The sequence below is a fragment of the Haliotis rufescens genome, unplaced genomic scaffold (genome assembly GCF_023055435.1).
Source record: "Haliotis rufescens isolate VD_foot unplaced genomic scaffold, xgHalRufe1.0.p SCAF_21, whole genome shotgun sequence".
In the NCBI taxonomy this organism is placed as follows: Eukaryota; Metazoa; Mollusca; class Gastropoda; order Lepetellida; family Haliotidae; genus Haliotis; species Haliotis rufescens.
Window position 1 is genome coordinate 7964560 of NW_025963902.1, and position 17628 is coordinate 7982187.

At 41.9% G+C, this 17628-nt stretch overlaps 1 protein-coding gene across 1 annotated transcript; it reads right to left on the reverse strand.

Moving 5' to 3' along the window:
* Positions 1 to 603: 603 nt before the first annotated feature.
* Positions 604 to 15684, reverse strand: LOC124111480 (EGF-like domain-containing protein 2). The gene is made up of 11 exons (XM_046471202.2): positions 15586 to 15684; positions 14257 to 14315; positions 12128 to 12265; positions 11530 to 11664; positions 10809 to 11029; positions 10084 to 10238; positions 9135 to 9271; positions 5922 to 6006; positions 2771 to 2951; positions 1750 to 1867; positions 604 to 989 (listed from the first exon to the last, which is right to left on the reverse strand). The coding sequence occupies exons 2-11, from the start codon at positions 14300 to 14302 to the stop codon at positions 793 to 795; spliced, it is 1413 nt and encodes a 470-aa protein (XP_046327158.2). The 5' UTR covers positions 14303 to 14315; positions 15586 to 15684; the 3' UTR covers positions 604 to 792.
* Positions 15685 to 17628: the final 1944 nt, after the last annotated feature.

Genomic DNA, 17628 nt, shown 5'->3' on the forward strand with positions numbered 1-17628 from the left:
CGTGTTTTAACACACACAAATGTTTAACAAACATAAGTTTGTGTTTAGTGTTAGCCCATGTAGCCGTCATATACATGTAAAATACATAAATGTTTGTGTACAGTCATGTTTCGAATTGAATGTTATATTGAAATAGGGAAAGTGTTCACAAGGCGAGGCATTTCAAAACAATAATTTTATGCAATGGAAGGTGTTGAAAATCTATTTTAGTTGACTACAAAATACAGTTTTTACACGTGCACATACCTTTAGCTACATCATACATATAATATATTTCATATTATTTTGTTATCTTTACATACCCGTCTAGGGCGCCGCAATTGGCTGTGCAGAGTTGCGTCCCTTGGGTACGGCAGAAACCTATGATTGTGGGTTCGAATCCCGGTTCGCCCCGATTATGTTTCTAGGTTTGGCAGCACCGTGCTCGTGGGTGGTAAACGTCTGAGACCTGCACTACTTCGGGCTATTCTCCCACATTAAGCTGACACGCCGTGATATAACTGGAATACTGTTAAAAGCGGCGTAAAACACAACTCACTTACTCACTTTAAGTACCCAAATAAAAAAAATCAATCAACATACACTACAACACATACTTATCACTTCATAAGGAAATGTTTGTATTTGGATTGTTTTATTTCGATCACCATCCTTGCGATTACATAAAAAAATCCCTAAAACTTCGTTATCAAAATGATGGCCTAAATTATATATAGAAAGGCAAAACGTTACGACGAATTTAGAATTCGTTTTAATTTTTTTTATGTTCATACTGTGTAAAAGATCGGCTATTTAAAACCGTTTCACTGCTGATGACATTGTGTGATTATCATCAATATGCACGTTTCTATGGATACGTGACGTCACAGCACGTGCAATCAATGCAATGCAGAGCAGAATGAGGATAGAGAGCGCGACGGCCATGGCAATCATAGCTGCGGAAATCTTCCCCGACATTTGGCATTCTGAATACACGACGTCTTTCTCATCTGTAAAAGAAACATATCAAAATTACGGTTGTATATCGTATTCAAATTTTCCTGTTCCCCAACCTATTTTGTTTTTTGTTTGTTTGTTGTTAAATGCCACACTCAGCAATATTCCAGCTATATGATGGCCGTCGGTAAATAATCGATTCTGGACCAGACAATCCAGTGAGTGACATCATGAACATTGATCTACGCAATCGGGATACGATGACATGCATCCACCAAGTCGGTGAGCCTGTCTACCCGATCCCGTAAGTCGGCCCTTACGACAAGCATACTCTCCTCTCACGGAGAGCATTGGTAGCTGAAGACCTGTTCTAACCCGGATCTTCACAGGTCCCCCAACCTATAAAGTCAGCTCAACGAGTGAGTGAGACAATGATACTCTGTTCCGTTTGTTTCACGGTGACCTGTGGATGGGCGAGTTTTGGGTTTAAGACCAGTGATTGGTTGGATACAGTCCATCCACGAGGGCATCCATTTTGTCCACCTGATACTCGTCGGATCTAACGACAAGCGTTGTCTCTGGCTTTGATTACCACCCTTTGTTTTGGCAATGAAATCTAGATATGTTTCAACCTTTGTCCAAGTCTTGTCCTTGTCAGTCATTAGACATTGGAATTTGGATCATCACTTAAGTACGTGATGGTATTTGGTCTTCAAATTAACAATGAATCAGATTCTGATATATTAGGTTACTCTATCTTTACAAAACTGTTCTAAAGTTGCCTTCAACAACTGGACTTGAACAGATGCTGACCTAGTTTTGTAATCGAACGCGGGTCCTGGATGCTGATAATTCTTTCCACGATTGTCTCACTAGGGGCAGCTCTCCTCCTGCGACCAAAGCCGTTGGCACTTCCGGGCGGGCAGTTTGCCTATAAATACAGTGTAATGCAAGGTTTCGTCGTCGTCGTCATCATCATCATCATCATCATCATCATCATCACTGCATGTAATACAACCATTACAAAGCACTAACTATCACATTGGGCGACAATACATACGTATCGCAATGTACCTATTTCATAATTTTGATATTCCTTAAAGTTAGATGAACTTGTAAATGACTACGTTAGTGTATGAACATTCTCGTGACCTGTCCGGTTCCATTTAGGATGCGGCTCAGGTCTACATTTAAAACCTGTATTATTAAACAACATTTTAAGGCCATTATTGAACAATGACAATGTATTATAAAAGAGGACATTCAGGGAAGTTATTACAGATATTTAGAGCTACATTTGCGGACTTTTGCTTGCACTTCTGTTGTACTGAGGGAGTGAGTGAATGAGTTGGGTTTAACGCCGCTTTTAACAGTATTCCAGTTATAACGCGGCGTGTCAGCTTAATGTGGGAGGAAAACCCAAAGTGATGCAGGCCTCAGACGTTTACCACTTCGGTGAAACCCACGAGCACGGGTATGGTTCTGACAAACCTAGAAACATAATCGGGGCGAACCGGGATTCGAACCCACAATCATAGGTTTCTGTCGTGCCCAGGGGACGCAACTCTGCACAGCGAATCGCGGCGCCTTAGACGACTGGGCCCCCGTGCCCCCGAATAATCATTAAAAAGATGAGCGAAAGTTACATAGTCGAGTGCCTTTAACCAGACTTAATCTTTGCCTCTTTCATATATACGATTGAGACAGTATTTGCGAATAAACATGAAATGCGCCATTCAAATGACGTAACCAAGGCCATGTTAACATTACACATATCCAATAAAAAATCAAAAAGAGGCAAGCACAAAATATATGAAATCTATCATAAACTTACTGGATCGCAGTCGGCAGCATTAGCAGTCAGACAGACTTTGACGAGGAACTTGAACCCAACGTCTGTGTTTCCGTCAAAATGGAAGGCTCGGAGTTTTAGATTTATCTCCCGTTTGTCTGTGCCTCCTGACCCGCGGCTTGCCTCTTCTACAATAACGGGGAAGGCGTCGTCGTCCATGCAACTACGGTGGAAAAGTCAGTTTATAAAATAGAAAATCAAACATAGTAACTCATTCGGGAACACTGACTGCACGAACATGCTGATATCACACTGGGCGAAAAGGGCAGATTCCATCGGGCGTAAAAAAACAGAATTCATTTGGCGTAAAAGACAAATTGAATGAAGGGGTGAATATTTTATGTATGATCACTGAAAATCAGTGATGTTTTGTTTGTTTGTTTGTTGTTTAACGCCGCACATTTTCCAATTATATGACGGCGGTCTGTAAATAATCGAGTCTGGACCAGACAACCCAGTGATTGACACCATGAGCATCGATCCACGCAATTGGGATACAATGACATGCATCAACCAAGTCAGCGAACCTGGACACCTGATCCCGTTAGTCGCCTTTTACGACAAGCATAGTCACCATTTACGGCAAGCATGGGTTGCTGAAGACCTAATCTACCCCGGAATCTTCACGGTTCGAAAATCAGTGATGACAACACAGGATTCGCGAAAATGGTTTGCACCGGCCACTCACACAATAACTTTTTGTTCCTTGATGCCGCACACATAGATGTGTATGTTTGTATATGTCATGTCACATCAACATATGCATTTATCACATACATCAGTGTGAAAGACTGAGTTTTCTGAAGTTTGAGAAAAGTGATATTTTCATTGGAGAGAACATTACACTTTGCCGGAACTATTGTCAAACAAGAGTTGCCTCCGTCTATTGTCTCCCTTCATGGTAAGTGTCTGGCCCATACACAAACTGTCATTTATGGAGATAATATTGCTTCTTGCCGAGTGTTATTGTCTTGAAAATGTTTCGTTATAATCTGTAAATTTCTCATTTAACTCGTCCAACCGAGACTTCGTTTCCCAAAGCGCCATTTTTGTTACTTGACCATGGTGTATTCCTTCGCTTCCAACAGCGTTCTCGTAGTTTTCAAGAATATTTGTTGACTGAAATTGATTTTGTATATAATCATATCCAAATGTATGGTAAAGAATTTTAGTGACCTCAAAATTTTGTTTGCTACTTTTGTTTATATTTTTTTAAATATTGCAAGGCTCGGATGTCTTTTTAAGCCTCAATTACAAGGGGCGGTAAGCCGTCCCTGTGTGCCAGGAAGGGAGAATTTACTTTCAAACTTTTACATTTGTACGGTGTAACGGAGATATTTTCACTCGTGGGTACACCACCAGACACGTGAACTATCCTCTATATATTAACACTCTTTAGGGTTAGAAATAACCGAGTTGATAAAGTCGTACATTGTATATGCACTAGTGCAAATATCACTTCACACGCAACAGTGTATTGTTTACGTCATTTGAATGGTATTGTTGACGTCATTCGAATCTTATTGTGACGTAAGGTTGGAATGACGTCACACTAGAAAAGAAGTCATAGCTTAAAAATTATTGACGTCATTCGACAATTGTGGTTTTCTAAGACGGTCGTCGTGGTTAGTGCATAATATGGAGCTCAAAATATGTAAGAAATAATTTGTAATAAAGTAATTATTACACTCGCTTCGATGTTATTTTGATTTTACGAAACTCGAGTAAGAATTCATGTATTACCCTCGCTCTCACTCAGGAATACAAGAATTCTGACACAAGTTTCGTAAAATAAGTTTGACATGCTCGTATGATAATCTCGTCCACTCGCCATGTCTTTGTGATATCACTCTACAGTCACATTACATGTCAATCTAGTTAGGGGGGCACGGGTAGCCCAGTCGTCTAAGGCGCCGCAATTGGCTGTGAAGAGTTGCGTCCCTTGGGCACGCCAGAAACCTATGATTGTTGGTTCGAATCCCGGTTCGCCCCGATTATGTTTCTAGGTTCTTCAGCACCATACCCTAGCTCGTTTCACCGAAGTGGTAAACGTCTGAGACCTACATCACTTCGGGCTTTCCTCCCACATTAAGCTAACACGCCGTGATATAACTGGAATACTGTTAAAAGCGGCGTTAAACCCAACTCACTCAATACATATTGTTAACACATGTACAAAGTGTACAAACTTGTCGTCCACACATCATAACTTTATCATGATGCACACTGCAATTACTATGAAGTCATATTATGTAATGACATCAACAGATACTATAAGTTATAGCAGGATCACTTGGGGGTTATGCGTCCCGCGTTAGGTGTTATTCCATGAGTGACACGCATTTATCCATGAGTGGAATAAACCCTAACCAGGGACACACACAACCCTATTTACCCCGAGTGATCCTGCTACAACGAATATATCTTATCGACATGTTTTAGTATGACAATGTAAAAGAATTCAACCTAATTCCAAATTGATAGGAAACAGCTGTTCAATCGAGCTGAGGTTACTTGACTTCTATTGACTCGGAAAAAAGCGTGAGGCTTTTTGCTTTGAAGTGGGGTACTAGGGATTTATTCTGCCTCTCAGAAATCCACGTGCAACCTGACCTGCTCGTGGCGGGGTATAAGGGATTTTATCGCCCGCTGAGAAATTTATCCCTTTCCAAGGCGGGATACATAGTATTATATCAAAATCACGTGGACCAATCAGATTTCTTCCTTCTGACATGAAGGTATGATAAAGGCTGATGAACTCCGTGAATTACTTCGCATATATCCATAGAGGAGTAAATAATGTCACATATCCCTGCCTGCCACATTAACCTCGATTATGTACAGAAGGAATAGGACTTTGATGATCACGCGCACGCACGCACGCACGCACGCACGTACGCAGACACAGATGCACACACGCACGTACACATATACGCACTCACGCACATACTCACGTACACACATATACACCACACACACACACATAAACACTCACACGGATGCACACACGCATGTACAGATCTACGCACACACACGCACTCACGGACGCACGCATACACATAGGCACACTTCCACACATACGCACCCACGCAAACACAAATACACGCACACGTACACGCACACACTCCCCTACCTTCCAGTGATGAGATTCAGCGTTTTGGTGCCGACTGTCATAGTGTTGTTGGCCTCTCCGGATATGATCAACATGGACTCGTAGTCTAGAACATATGAAGAGCACGACAAAATAAGATACTCGCCTTTTGCATTGTAGTACTATTGCTCATAAGTCCCACACACTCACAAAAATTATACTAACGAACAACAAAGACATTTAGAATAATAAAACTGCAGTCGAATATATATTTATATTAAAAAAAGTATTTTTAATAGCACGTCTGACAATTTATTAGAACTAACACCGCCGAGCGTTTCTGATATAGCAACTTATCGCACATGATTTGCCCCCAAACCCTGCATGTGATATAAACAAATTTATTTCCATAAAGTATAGGGATTGGCAAACAAGCAAATTTTGCTTATCTGAATCCCTCTCACTAACATGATGCATATACAAATTAAAATGAATTGAAATTGACATGATAAATAACATACATTATATAATTGACATTGAAGATAATTATTGTTTTGTAAGTGTTTTGTTACTCGATTTTCTTTCGTAACTACAGTTACGTTATTACTTACATCCAGCACAACAACATCGCAGTGTCATATAGCAAAGCCAACACTGCCGAAAAAAAATCAGGCAAACTGTCTAAATCGGCAAGAGGATAGAATAAAACTATGCACTGACTTCAAAATTTCAGGATTTGTTATAGTCGTTAAATGTGAAATACAATTTAAAATTAAATTTAAATCGTAGCCTTTTACGAAATAGAACATGTTTTGCTTGAATGTACTGTTTAAGGGACACGTAAGAAAGAAGTGAAGTGCATCTTCCGTGTGACAGCCACAACATCTCGGGCTGTCGGATATAAATCTGGCAAATTTGTCGGCGTTAAGATCGCTGCAGATCAGCCAAGCCTGAGACGGGAATGTATAACCTGCTGGTCGTTCAGAATGCTTCTGATGGTCTTTTACCGTGTGTGCTGTAGCGGAATGGATTGTCTCTCTTAAATATTCCAGAGCTTATTGTTTGTACCATTGGTTAGTATGTTTGGGTAAACATATATCCTGTTCTGAAAATAATCTTAAACATAAACATCATTATACTGTAATCAAATTGTCTTTATCTTTATGATGGAAAGGTCTTCATATAAGCAAATTGCCTGTTGACTATCCATATTTCATAGTTTGTGAGACCCATGAAGATCCGGGGTAGTAAAAGGCGACTATGCTCGTCGTAAGAGGCGGTCAGGCTGGCTGACTTGGTTGATGCATGTCATCGATCCAAATTGCGTGGATCGATGCTCATGATATCAATCACTGGATTATCTGGTCCAGACTCGATTATTTACCGACCGCCGTCATATAGCTAGAATATTGCTGAGTGCGGCGTTAAACAACAAACCAACCATCCTTAGTTTGTGAAATAAAATATATTTCAAATCATTTGTGCTACCTTTGTTTTTGGTTATTTAGCAGTGTTTCGAAACACCCTCATTATTCCAACAATCTCTTTAAAGAATATCACAAAGTCGGTCGGAATTGTGTGCCACTTTCCTGATTCATTTGAGCGTTTATCCAAGTTTTCTTACATTAAAGATCATCCAGTTAAAGTGAAGGAGTTATCGGAACCAATTTATACATTGTTTATCACGTGGAGTCCGACCATGTGTATAGCCTGTGACTCACCCCTGATTGCTATCAGCAAACAGGGGGATAACCTGCTTCCATTAGACGCGATAGAGTACATCAGTTTGAAAGCTTTACATGAATGGGACATTTTAAGGCTTATACCTTACTTTGGATATAATCTATGTCATAGTAAAGGCTTTAAGTGTTCTGATATTTCCAAATGCTTCATTGTGATGTAGGGGCGCGGTTTAATTGTATTTCTTATCCTTATTAAGGTCCGCTGGTCGTGGTTCTAATCTTGGATTCACTCCAATAGTGATTTTGTCAAAAGCGGTTTCATAGGATTTCACCGACGTGTTTATGGTAGTTTTTGAAATTTGAGTCAATAAGTGAGTTAGTGAGTGAGTGAGTTGGGTTTAATGCTGCTTGGAACAGTATTCCTGTTATATCACGACGTGTCAACTTAATGTAAGAGGAAAGCTTGAAGTGATGAAGTTCTCAGACCACTTCGGTGAAACCGACGAGCACGGGTATGGTGCTGACGCATAATAAACGATGGACATTTTGACAAAGAATCACACAGTGTCCAATTTGAATACTAGTATTGTACACATATACTCACTGACAAAAGAAATGCGAATACCATACATGCTGGTGAAAATATGAAGAATTACACATATTCAAGAGATATTAGAATGGTTCGACACGCATCAACCAAGTCAGTGAGCTTGAACACCCGATCCCGTTAGTCGTCTCTAACGACAAGCACAGTCGCCTTTTACGGCAAAAATGGGTTGCTGAGGACCAATGGTTTGGTTGGTGAGATGTATGGGTCAGTTTCGGAGCAAACCTTTCTTTTGTAGTTGACTCCTACTCTTACAGGGAGATATGGCGAAGGTAAACACAAGCTCAGCCCCGACGTCTATAGGGTTGGTTGATACTGCCTGACCTACTCTTACCGGGGGATATGGCGAAGGTAAACACAAGCTCAGCCCCGACGTCTATAGGGTTGGTTGATACTGCCTGACCTACTCTTACCGGGAGATATGGCGAAGGTAAACACAAGCTCAGCCCCGACGTCTATAGGGGTGGTTGATACAGCCTGACCCACTCTTACCGGGAGATATGGCGAAGGTAAACACAAGCTCAGCCCCGACGTCTATAGGGTTGGTTGATACTGCCTGACCTACTCTTACCGGGAGATATGGCGAAGGTAAACACAAGCTCAGCCCCGACGTCTATAGGGTTGGTTGATACTGCCTGACCTACTCTTACCGGGAGATATGGCGAAGGTAAACACAAGCTCAGCCCCGACGTCTATAGGGCTGGTTGATACCGCCTGACCTACTCTTACCGGGAGATATGGCGGAGGTAAACACAAGCTCAGCCCCGACGTCTATAGGGTTGGTTGATACTGCCTGACCTACTCTTACCGGGAGATATGGCGAAGGTAAACACAAGCTCAGCCCCGACGTCTATAGGGGTGGTTGATACCGCCTGACCTACTCTTACCGGGAGATATGGCGGAGGTAAACACAAGCTCAGCCCCGACGTCTATAGGGGTGGTTGATACAGCCTGACCCACTCTTACCGGGAGATATGGCGAAGGTAAACACAAGCTCAGCCCCGACGTCTATAGGGGTGGTTGATACTGCCTGACCCCCGCTTGTGATAGCCAGGAACACGGGACCCAGGAAGTCTTGTCTTGTGATGGTGTTCAGAGGCGATCTGAGGAGGAACACGACAGTACAGGTGAGATATTTTGGTATATCTAGAGTTCTGGCATCTAAGGTTGAAGACGTTAACGCCGTAGGGCTCTTGACGTAACCGTCCAAATGCTTACAATGTAACAAGTCTGTAAATTTATTCATTACATCATAACACCACGTTCACAGTATCATTACTTCCGTCATCGTTAGCGGATTGCCATTCAAGTGGAAAAGAGGCATACCAGATTGTATAATATAAGGAGGAAAAGAGAGAGGGGGGGTGGGGGTTGGGGGTTGGGGGTGGTGGGGTGGGGGGGGGGGGGGGGCAGATACACAGTGACACAGACAATGAAAGAGACAAAATGAGCGAGAGACACAGAGAACGAGGGACAATGAGAGACAATGAGAACCAAAGACACAACGAGAGAGAATGAGAGACAGAGACAGAGAGAGAATGTGAGAGAGAGAGTCAGAGAGAGAATGAGAGACAGAGAGAGAATGAGAGAGAGACACAGAGAGAATGAGAGATACAGACACAAAGAGATAAAATGAGAGAGTGGCAAAGAGAGAATGAGAGAGAGACAGGGAAAAAGAGACAGACACAAAGTCAAAGAGAAAATGAGAGAAAAAGACAACGAGAGAGAACGTTTACGAGGGACAGAGAGAATGAGAGACAGACACAACGAGAGAGAATGAGAGACAGAGAGAGAATAGGAGAGGGAGAAAGAGAGACAGAGACCAAGAGTGAATGAGAGTGAGACAGAGATATGAGAGAGAGAATGAGAGAGAAAGAAAGAGAAGATGTAAGAATACGTAGTGCTGGACACTGACAGGTCTGCGGTGTTGACGGGCACGATGTTGTAGGACACGGGCACTCCACTGCCGTCTAGGACGCACTTGACGGTGTATCGGTCGTCGATGTTGATGATGTAGTCCTGGCTGTATTGGATCACCACGTCTCTCGTGTACTCAATGTTCACACCGTTCTGAACAACGAAACTAATCAAATAAGACATGGAAGTTTAGGCGCCAGGCCCACTTAAGCTCCCACAAAACGATCTTAGCGCTACGACTATCATCGATGTCAGTGTACGGTCGTCGGCGTACTAAGATCGCTTTGGGCAAATGGGCCCTGGGACCAAGACATCTTAACTCCTATGTCTTCATATAGACTTACTACCGCCGTAGCACTACGATCGCTTTGTGACACGGGACCAAGGCGGAATACTTTGAAGTTAGGGGCGACGAGGTAGCCTAGTGGTTAAAGCGTTCGCTCGTCACACTGAAGACCAGGGTTGATTCCCAACATCGATACATTGTGTGAAGCTCATTTCTTGTGTGCCCTGTCGTGATATTGATCACTCACTCACTCACTCACTCACTCACTCACTCACTCACTCACTCACTCACTCACTCACTCACCTTGGGTTTATGTTCCTCAAACATGCTCATGATACAGTCAAGGATGCTGAGATAAGACTCGCGATCGATGAGGAAGCCGAGATAAGACTCGTTTAGTAAATAGTTTTTTAAAGAGCGACATTTTAGTTCCTTACTGGAGTTGCAGTTATGGTTCCACAGTCGGGGCTGGTGTGCTCCACCTCGATGTAACGCCCCTCCCAAGTGTCGGGGACGTTGTCAGATGATGACGCCGACGGTACCGGCGATGACTCGCAGGCCGCTGTTCCTCTCTTGCCTTCAATGTAGGCGACGCCGCTGAATGTACCGTAGGGGTTGAGGCCGATGACCATTCTGTCAGCCAGACACGACACAGTAACTGGAACAATAATTGTATGATATGAAAGTTGATTCTTGCTTATTGGTTTTATGCAACATAATTACAAAGACGTGATGTCGCTACTCCTCTTTTGTTTAATGTTAGAACCATCTCGAGATTCACGACTCGTGTCAAGTGCCGAACCAGTCATGCCTACACTGCCTCGATACATTGTTTATTTACGTTTATGGCCCCGGAAAATTGGTTATATAATATTGGCACTCCGCTTGTGGCCATTGGTCGTTGGTTTTGTTGTCTGTTGCATGGCGTTACTCAAACATTTTATTTAAGGCAATGCAGTGAGATTTGCCAAAAATATATAAAAAGCCATCTTAATACACTAACAGCCTACACACCTCCCCCGTTCCCCCCGGAAAATGAAATATAACTTTAAAAAAATAATAATAATAATTTTTTTTTTTTTTAAAGAATAAAAAATACAATAAAAATAAATGAATTGCAGCTTTGTCTCTTTGTCATGAACACTAGAGTTAACTTACATCGTTGTTCATCACACGCCGAACCGTAGTAGTCGCTGAAGCAGTAACACATGCCCCCACTGCCGTCATCGTAGCAGGCACCTTGACCTGCCTTGCAAGGGTCAGTTGTAACGCAAGAGCTGGCGCCTTTGTCAACTAGAACGACGTTAAATAAACATGATAACAACATCATACACGGTGGGTGGTTTCAACTTGACATATTTACGTTTTGAGATATGTACGTAGTAGCTAATGAATAACATTATGTATATAAATGTAATCTCTATAGATTACTATGCATAAATTTGCAAGACAATTTTCCAATAACAGCACTAATCACAATATTATACCAATATAGTAATAAATGTTTGTTTGTTTGCTTGTTGTTGCACTCAGCAATATTCCAGCTATATGTCGACGGTTTGTAAATAATCGAGTCTGGACCAGACAGTCCAGTGATTGACATCATGAGCATCGATCCACGCAATTGGGATACAATGACATGTATCAACCACGTTAGCGAGCCCGACCACCCGTTATTCGCCCCTTACGACAAGCATAGTCGCCTTTTACGGCAAGCATGGGTTGCGAAAGACTTGAATCTTAATCTGAATCTTACTGATGAGCAGACCGCAGTCGTCTCCCTCGTGGGTTGGTGAGGCACCCCCGGCGCAGGTGCACGCGGAGGCGACGTACGAACATGTTCCGCCATTCTTACAATCCTGGCTTGGTCGTCGACAGTCAAACGTTGCTTGACCTACGTGTGATTCAAATATATATACATCGTAAATGCAAGAGAATAACCAGTCTAGATTTTCTGCCGAAACAGATTCCACGGAAAGGGCAAATAGCTGTGGACATTATATGAATGGACCACTGAGAATCAACGATGGCACCTGGTGTTCGCGAAAAGGGTTAGCATGTCATTCCCGCTCACAGGTAGCACCCGCCATTCATACAATTTGAGTGAGTGAGTGAGTTGGGTTTAACGCCGCTTTAAACAGTATTCCAGTTATATCGCGGCGTGTCAGCTTAATGTGGGAGGAAAGCCCGAAGTGATGCAGGTCTCAGACGTTTACCACTTTGGTGAAACCCACGAGTACGGCTATGGTGCTGACAAACCTAGAAACATAATCGGGGCGAACCGGGATTCGAACCCACAGGTTTCTGGCGTGCCCAAGGGACGCAACTCTGCATAGCGAATCGCGGCGCCTTAGACGACTGGGCCACCCATATACACTTTGCATACAAAAGTAAGTATTTATGGCCTGTCGCAGCACAGCAGTTCTCCTGCCATGCGAGTGCTCAGCCTGTAAATACACCAGACAATCAGGTAATCGATGAAGACAAAGGTGTTTTTAGGATCGATCCACGCAATTGGGATACGATGACCTGTATCAATCAAGTGAGCTTGACCACCCGATCCCGTTAGTCGCTTCTTAAAACAAGCTGAAGACCAATTATCACCCAACACTTCACACGTATTCAGAGGAGGGCTACAAGTGATTAATCCCGGTTATGTATTACCAGGAGATGTATATCTCTACCATGCATACATCTCCAGGAAATTAGGGGATATATATGTTGTTTTAATCCTGACACCATAAATAACCTGGTGCTCGACACTGTAGTTTTTGAGTATCCACCTAACAAAATGGTCCCTTTTTCTATATGCACCTACAATATTGTACATTTGAAGGAAATATAATGTACATTGTGTAGGAGGACGCCGCGCGTCGTGTTTCACGTGCCGAAAATTTGGTTTTTCAACATAAATCATGAATTATATGGGTCAAAATCATGAACTATGTGGGTCAAAAATCATGAACTATTTGGGTCAAAATCATGAACTATATGGGTCAAAATCATGAACTTTATGGGTCAAAATCATGAATTATATGGGTCAAAATCATGAACTATATGGGTCAAAATCATGAACTATATGGGTCAAAATAATGAACTATGTGGGTCAAAATAATGAATTATATGGGTCAAATCATGAACTATATGGGTCAAAATCATGAACTATATGGGTCAAAATCATGAACTATATGGGTCAAAATAATGAACTATATGGGTCAAAATCATGAACTATAAGGGTCAAAATCATGAACTATATGGGGCATGTAATGGTGATTGAATATGGAATTAGACAAAGCATAAATATATGTCAACGCCGAGAATCAGTCTCCATTATCTGCCGAGACAGAAACCTTTGTACGTAAAATACAAAATAGCTGTGAAAACATTCTGTGAAGGGGCCACTAAAAATCAATGATGACAGCAGGCGTTCGCAAAAAGATAAGCATACCCTGTCCTACCGGTAGAACATGCCACTCACACAATTTGCATAAAACAGTAAATTTTTGTTGTTGCCCGCGGACGCAGACCAGTACTCCTGCCAAACGGTGGCGGGCTGTAAACAAATAACGTGACAAAAAATCCTCAGGGTATAATATTCTACGGTTCCAATATTTGCAAAGCTCATCAGTCATTAATCTGAGACGGGGGCAGGTGCAGGGTATGCTCCCCTTTTCGCGAACACCTGGTATCATCACTATTTGATAAGGATTCACAGATAGTACTTGTGAAATACGTGGTACACTGGGCTGGTTTAGGACAGTGCTGTAATATTGCCCAGGAGAGTCCATATTGGGTCTAAGGTCTAATGTCGCCCTTCCCTTTGTGTCGAATGATGCATAGTCACAATGACTGTCGTATCTTGTAAACTAATGGTGGAATACGTACACTGAATGACCATCAATACGATCCCTAGATGGCGCAAGGTATCCATGGTAGTACGGAATCTACAAGAAAACAACAACAACAACAATAGTAACAACAGCAATAATAATAATAATAATAATAATAATAAGGTAATGCTAACTTCTTTGTTCATCTTGTTTGTTTGTTTGTTGTTTAACGCCGCACTCAGCAATATCCCAGCTATATGACGGCGGTCTGTATATAATCGAGTCTGGACCAGACAATCCAGTGATTGACATCATGAGCATCGATCCATGCAATTGGGATACGATGACATGCATCAACCAAGTCAGCGAGCCTGACCACCCGATCCAGTTAGTCGCCTCTTCCGACAAGAATGGGTTGCTTAAGACCTATTCTACCTTCACGGGTCATCTGTATTGATAAGCAAGGGATCTACAACTGGATAGCACATGGTCATACAGAAAGCTTACAGAATCAATTAAACAAGAACAAGAATCGTGAACAAGAATCACACACTGTAACTGCACACTGCAATCAAGTAACATGTCGTTGCTGCTTTCAAAATTTTCATTCAAACACTGCTTCTAAAATACCGAGGTATGGCTAAAATATTTGAAGAAACCCCAACCTGAACAATTGTGAGAAAGACGGCGACCCAGCATTAAGTATTAACCCTATGTTTGCACAGGTTGTAACACTAAGAAAGTCGGCTTGAGTGAAAAACGTGCTTGTTTTCAAATAGGTGAGGTGAGGTGAAATTGGGTTTAACGTCGCGTCCAAGAATATTGCATTTATATAGCGTGCACGTGTGTGTGTGTGGCTGCTTGAGTCCGGACTGATGCCGATTTATAGTGCTAGCTCACTGAGATACCATGCCGCAGTTAAACATGAATACCCCACTCAGACACAGTATACTGACTCCGAGCGACCAGTCCTTGTTTTAGCCCCTTAATGCCGACCGCCAGATAGGGTAACAACAAGTACCATCTTTTAACGTCTTTTGGTATGACGCGGCCCGGGATCGAACCCCGGACCTTCCGCTCTCCGGGCGGACGCTCTACCACTAGACTACGGAGGCGGTCTGTTTTCAAATAAAGAATACATAGACTTGTATGACAGAAACGTACTGGCATTACGACCAAAAGGTCGAATTGAAAGAATATAGAAGGTGAAATCCATAAACCAACTGTCTTCGTTTTTGTGTGACATCTTTAGTTCTACCTCTAGATTAAACAATGTGCAGTGCCATCAACTACTCCCGAAATATGATGACCACATTGCGTGTATCCATACTGTTGATAATAGGTAATTTGCCAAAGAAACAACAAGTACAAGAATATAGTTTACCTTACGATGTGCTGTGTCCGTGTTGATCATCCGATAACAGACGCGACTATTTCAGCACCTCATATACTGCTCGGTTGTATTATATACAGCATATTATTGCCTGATGGAAAAAATACTATATTTCAAGTCGCTGGTTGGTACACCAGAACCATTAAGACCAATCACAGCGTAGACAGATATATGGGCGTGCACCACATGATATACATCATATTGCCACTTAGGACCATTAGACGCTGTGAATGTGGGATAGTAATCTGATTGACACGGTGTCCAGCTGTGGAACGGCCACTTCTGTCAGTTACTTTTACAGTTACCTCAGACAGTGTCCTGTGGTCGCACGACTGTCTCCGAGAAACAGGTGTACGTGTACCTACCACAACCACACGCTGTATGGATGATTCAGCTTAATGTGTTTTGCGGGGCGGTCGGGTAGCCTAGTGGTTAAAGCCTTAGCTCGTCACGCCGAAGACCCAGGTTCGATTCCCGACATGGGTATAATGTGTGAAGCCCATTTCTGGTGTCCCCCGCCGTGATATTGCTGGAATATTGCTAAAAGCGGCTTAAAACCATACTCACTCACTAATTTAAATGTGTTTTGCCCAGGAGAAAATATACCTCATCTTTTTAATAGCATGAAATGGCCGAAGATCGTCTGCATTTCACAACTTTTGCGCTACAATCGAGCATGCTCTTTCTAAGATTTCAAAGAGCGTCATACAATACAACATAATTTCTTTGATCAATATTACAACATTCAAAGCCTCAGTAAAGCTTTCAAGAACATTAATGGTAGACATGTGGAGGACTTTATCAACTTTGACGCACCAGTGACAAAAATGATGTCCTTTTCCCGAACACCTTGTATTATCACTATTTGATAGTGATTCATAAACATATATTCAGGATATCGTCGGAATCTTGCAATCTACTCTGTTTTGGCAGAGATTTCTTATGACTAGGGAAAGGGTTTTGTCACATTGTCAGTATAAAACCCTGTTTTATCTTGAACACCGTCTACAAAGCGTCCTTAACGTTCTGGGCCCGGTTGCATAAAACTTGTATGATTCCCTTGCCATTAAACCTCTATTAATTAATTTGACTGTATAGGATTTGTAATGACATCATTCGTAAAACTGAAGGACAGTTGTCTTAATGCAGGTTTCAGGGTACCATCAGTCTGTCATTAAACTAAGGATGTCTATTAATATGCCATAAGAAAGAAAATGCAGGATCAATACAAAACCTTTGTGTTTTGCATCGAACCCCCCAAACACGTAAATTACATCACAAAATGAACGTCCAAAGTCATGCATGTAGGAATTATGATCAAACTTTCGAATCTTATACTCTCAATCCACAGGCGAGGTTAACGGGAACATTTACGGGGAATACCCAAATTTAATGACACGTTAAAGGCAACTTTACAGTTGAAGTGTCATTAGTTGATGATAGTTATTGACGGCGTTGTACAAACCATTTTAATGCCGCCGTTACCTAATGAAAGAATTGGAATTTAATTTACTATCAGGGTTTAATGAACCCATTAATGATTAATGAAGTTTTTGATATAACCGGGTTGAGGTAATCGTAAGCTTATATCAACGTAGGGCCCGTGAAGATGGCTCCTTCTGCCTCCTGCCAGGTACGTTCGTATTTATCGGGGATCGGTCATCGATATTCTGGAGGGGCCTGAAGGAAAACACTGGAAAAACACATTTGTCCTGAAACAAGAGAGTTGTGAAAAACTGTCTTAAAGCCTGATTAAAAAATATATCATGAAATCATGGCCTTTTAAAATCCACTTCATTGCAGTTGCTTAAATGATTGTAGCTCCAGATTAATATATAATAATGACTCCCCTTATATGCTGTTTTCCTTTATATTGAATGGATTCAGAAGCATAACGATGCTTAATGTCCATATTTTATCAATTTATTTAACCGATACGGTACGAGCAATTACAGCCTTATCCGAGTGAGCGAACCGTACAAGAGCCTTTCGTGAAGGAATTCATAGCGATCATTTAGGAGATAAACATACTAT

Coding starts and splice junctions, on each gene's coding strand:
- LOC124111480 (XM_046471202.2), bottom strand. CDS start 14,302: ATGGATACCTTGCGCCATCTAGGGATCGTATTGATGGTCATTCAGT. Junction 11,665..12,127: donor CGACTGCGGTCTGCTCATCA/GTAAGATTCAGA, acceptor ACGTCGTTCTAG/TTGACAAAGGCGCCAGCTCT. Junction 6,007..9,134: donor TACCTTCGCCATATCTCCCG/GTAAGAGTGGGT, acceptor CATATGTTCTAG/ACTACGAGTCCATGTTGATC.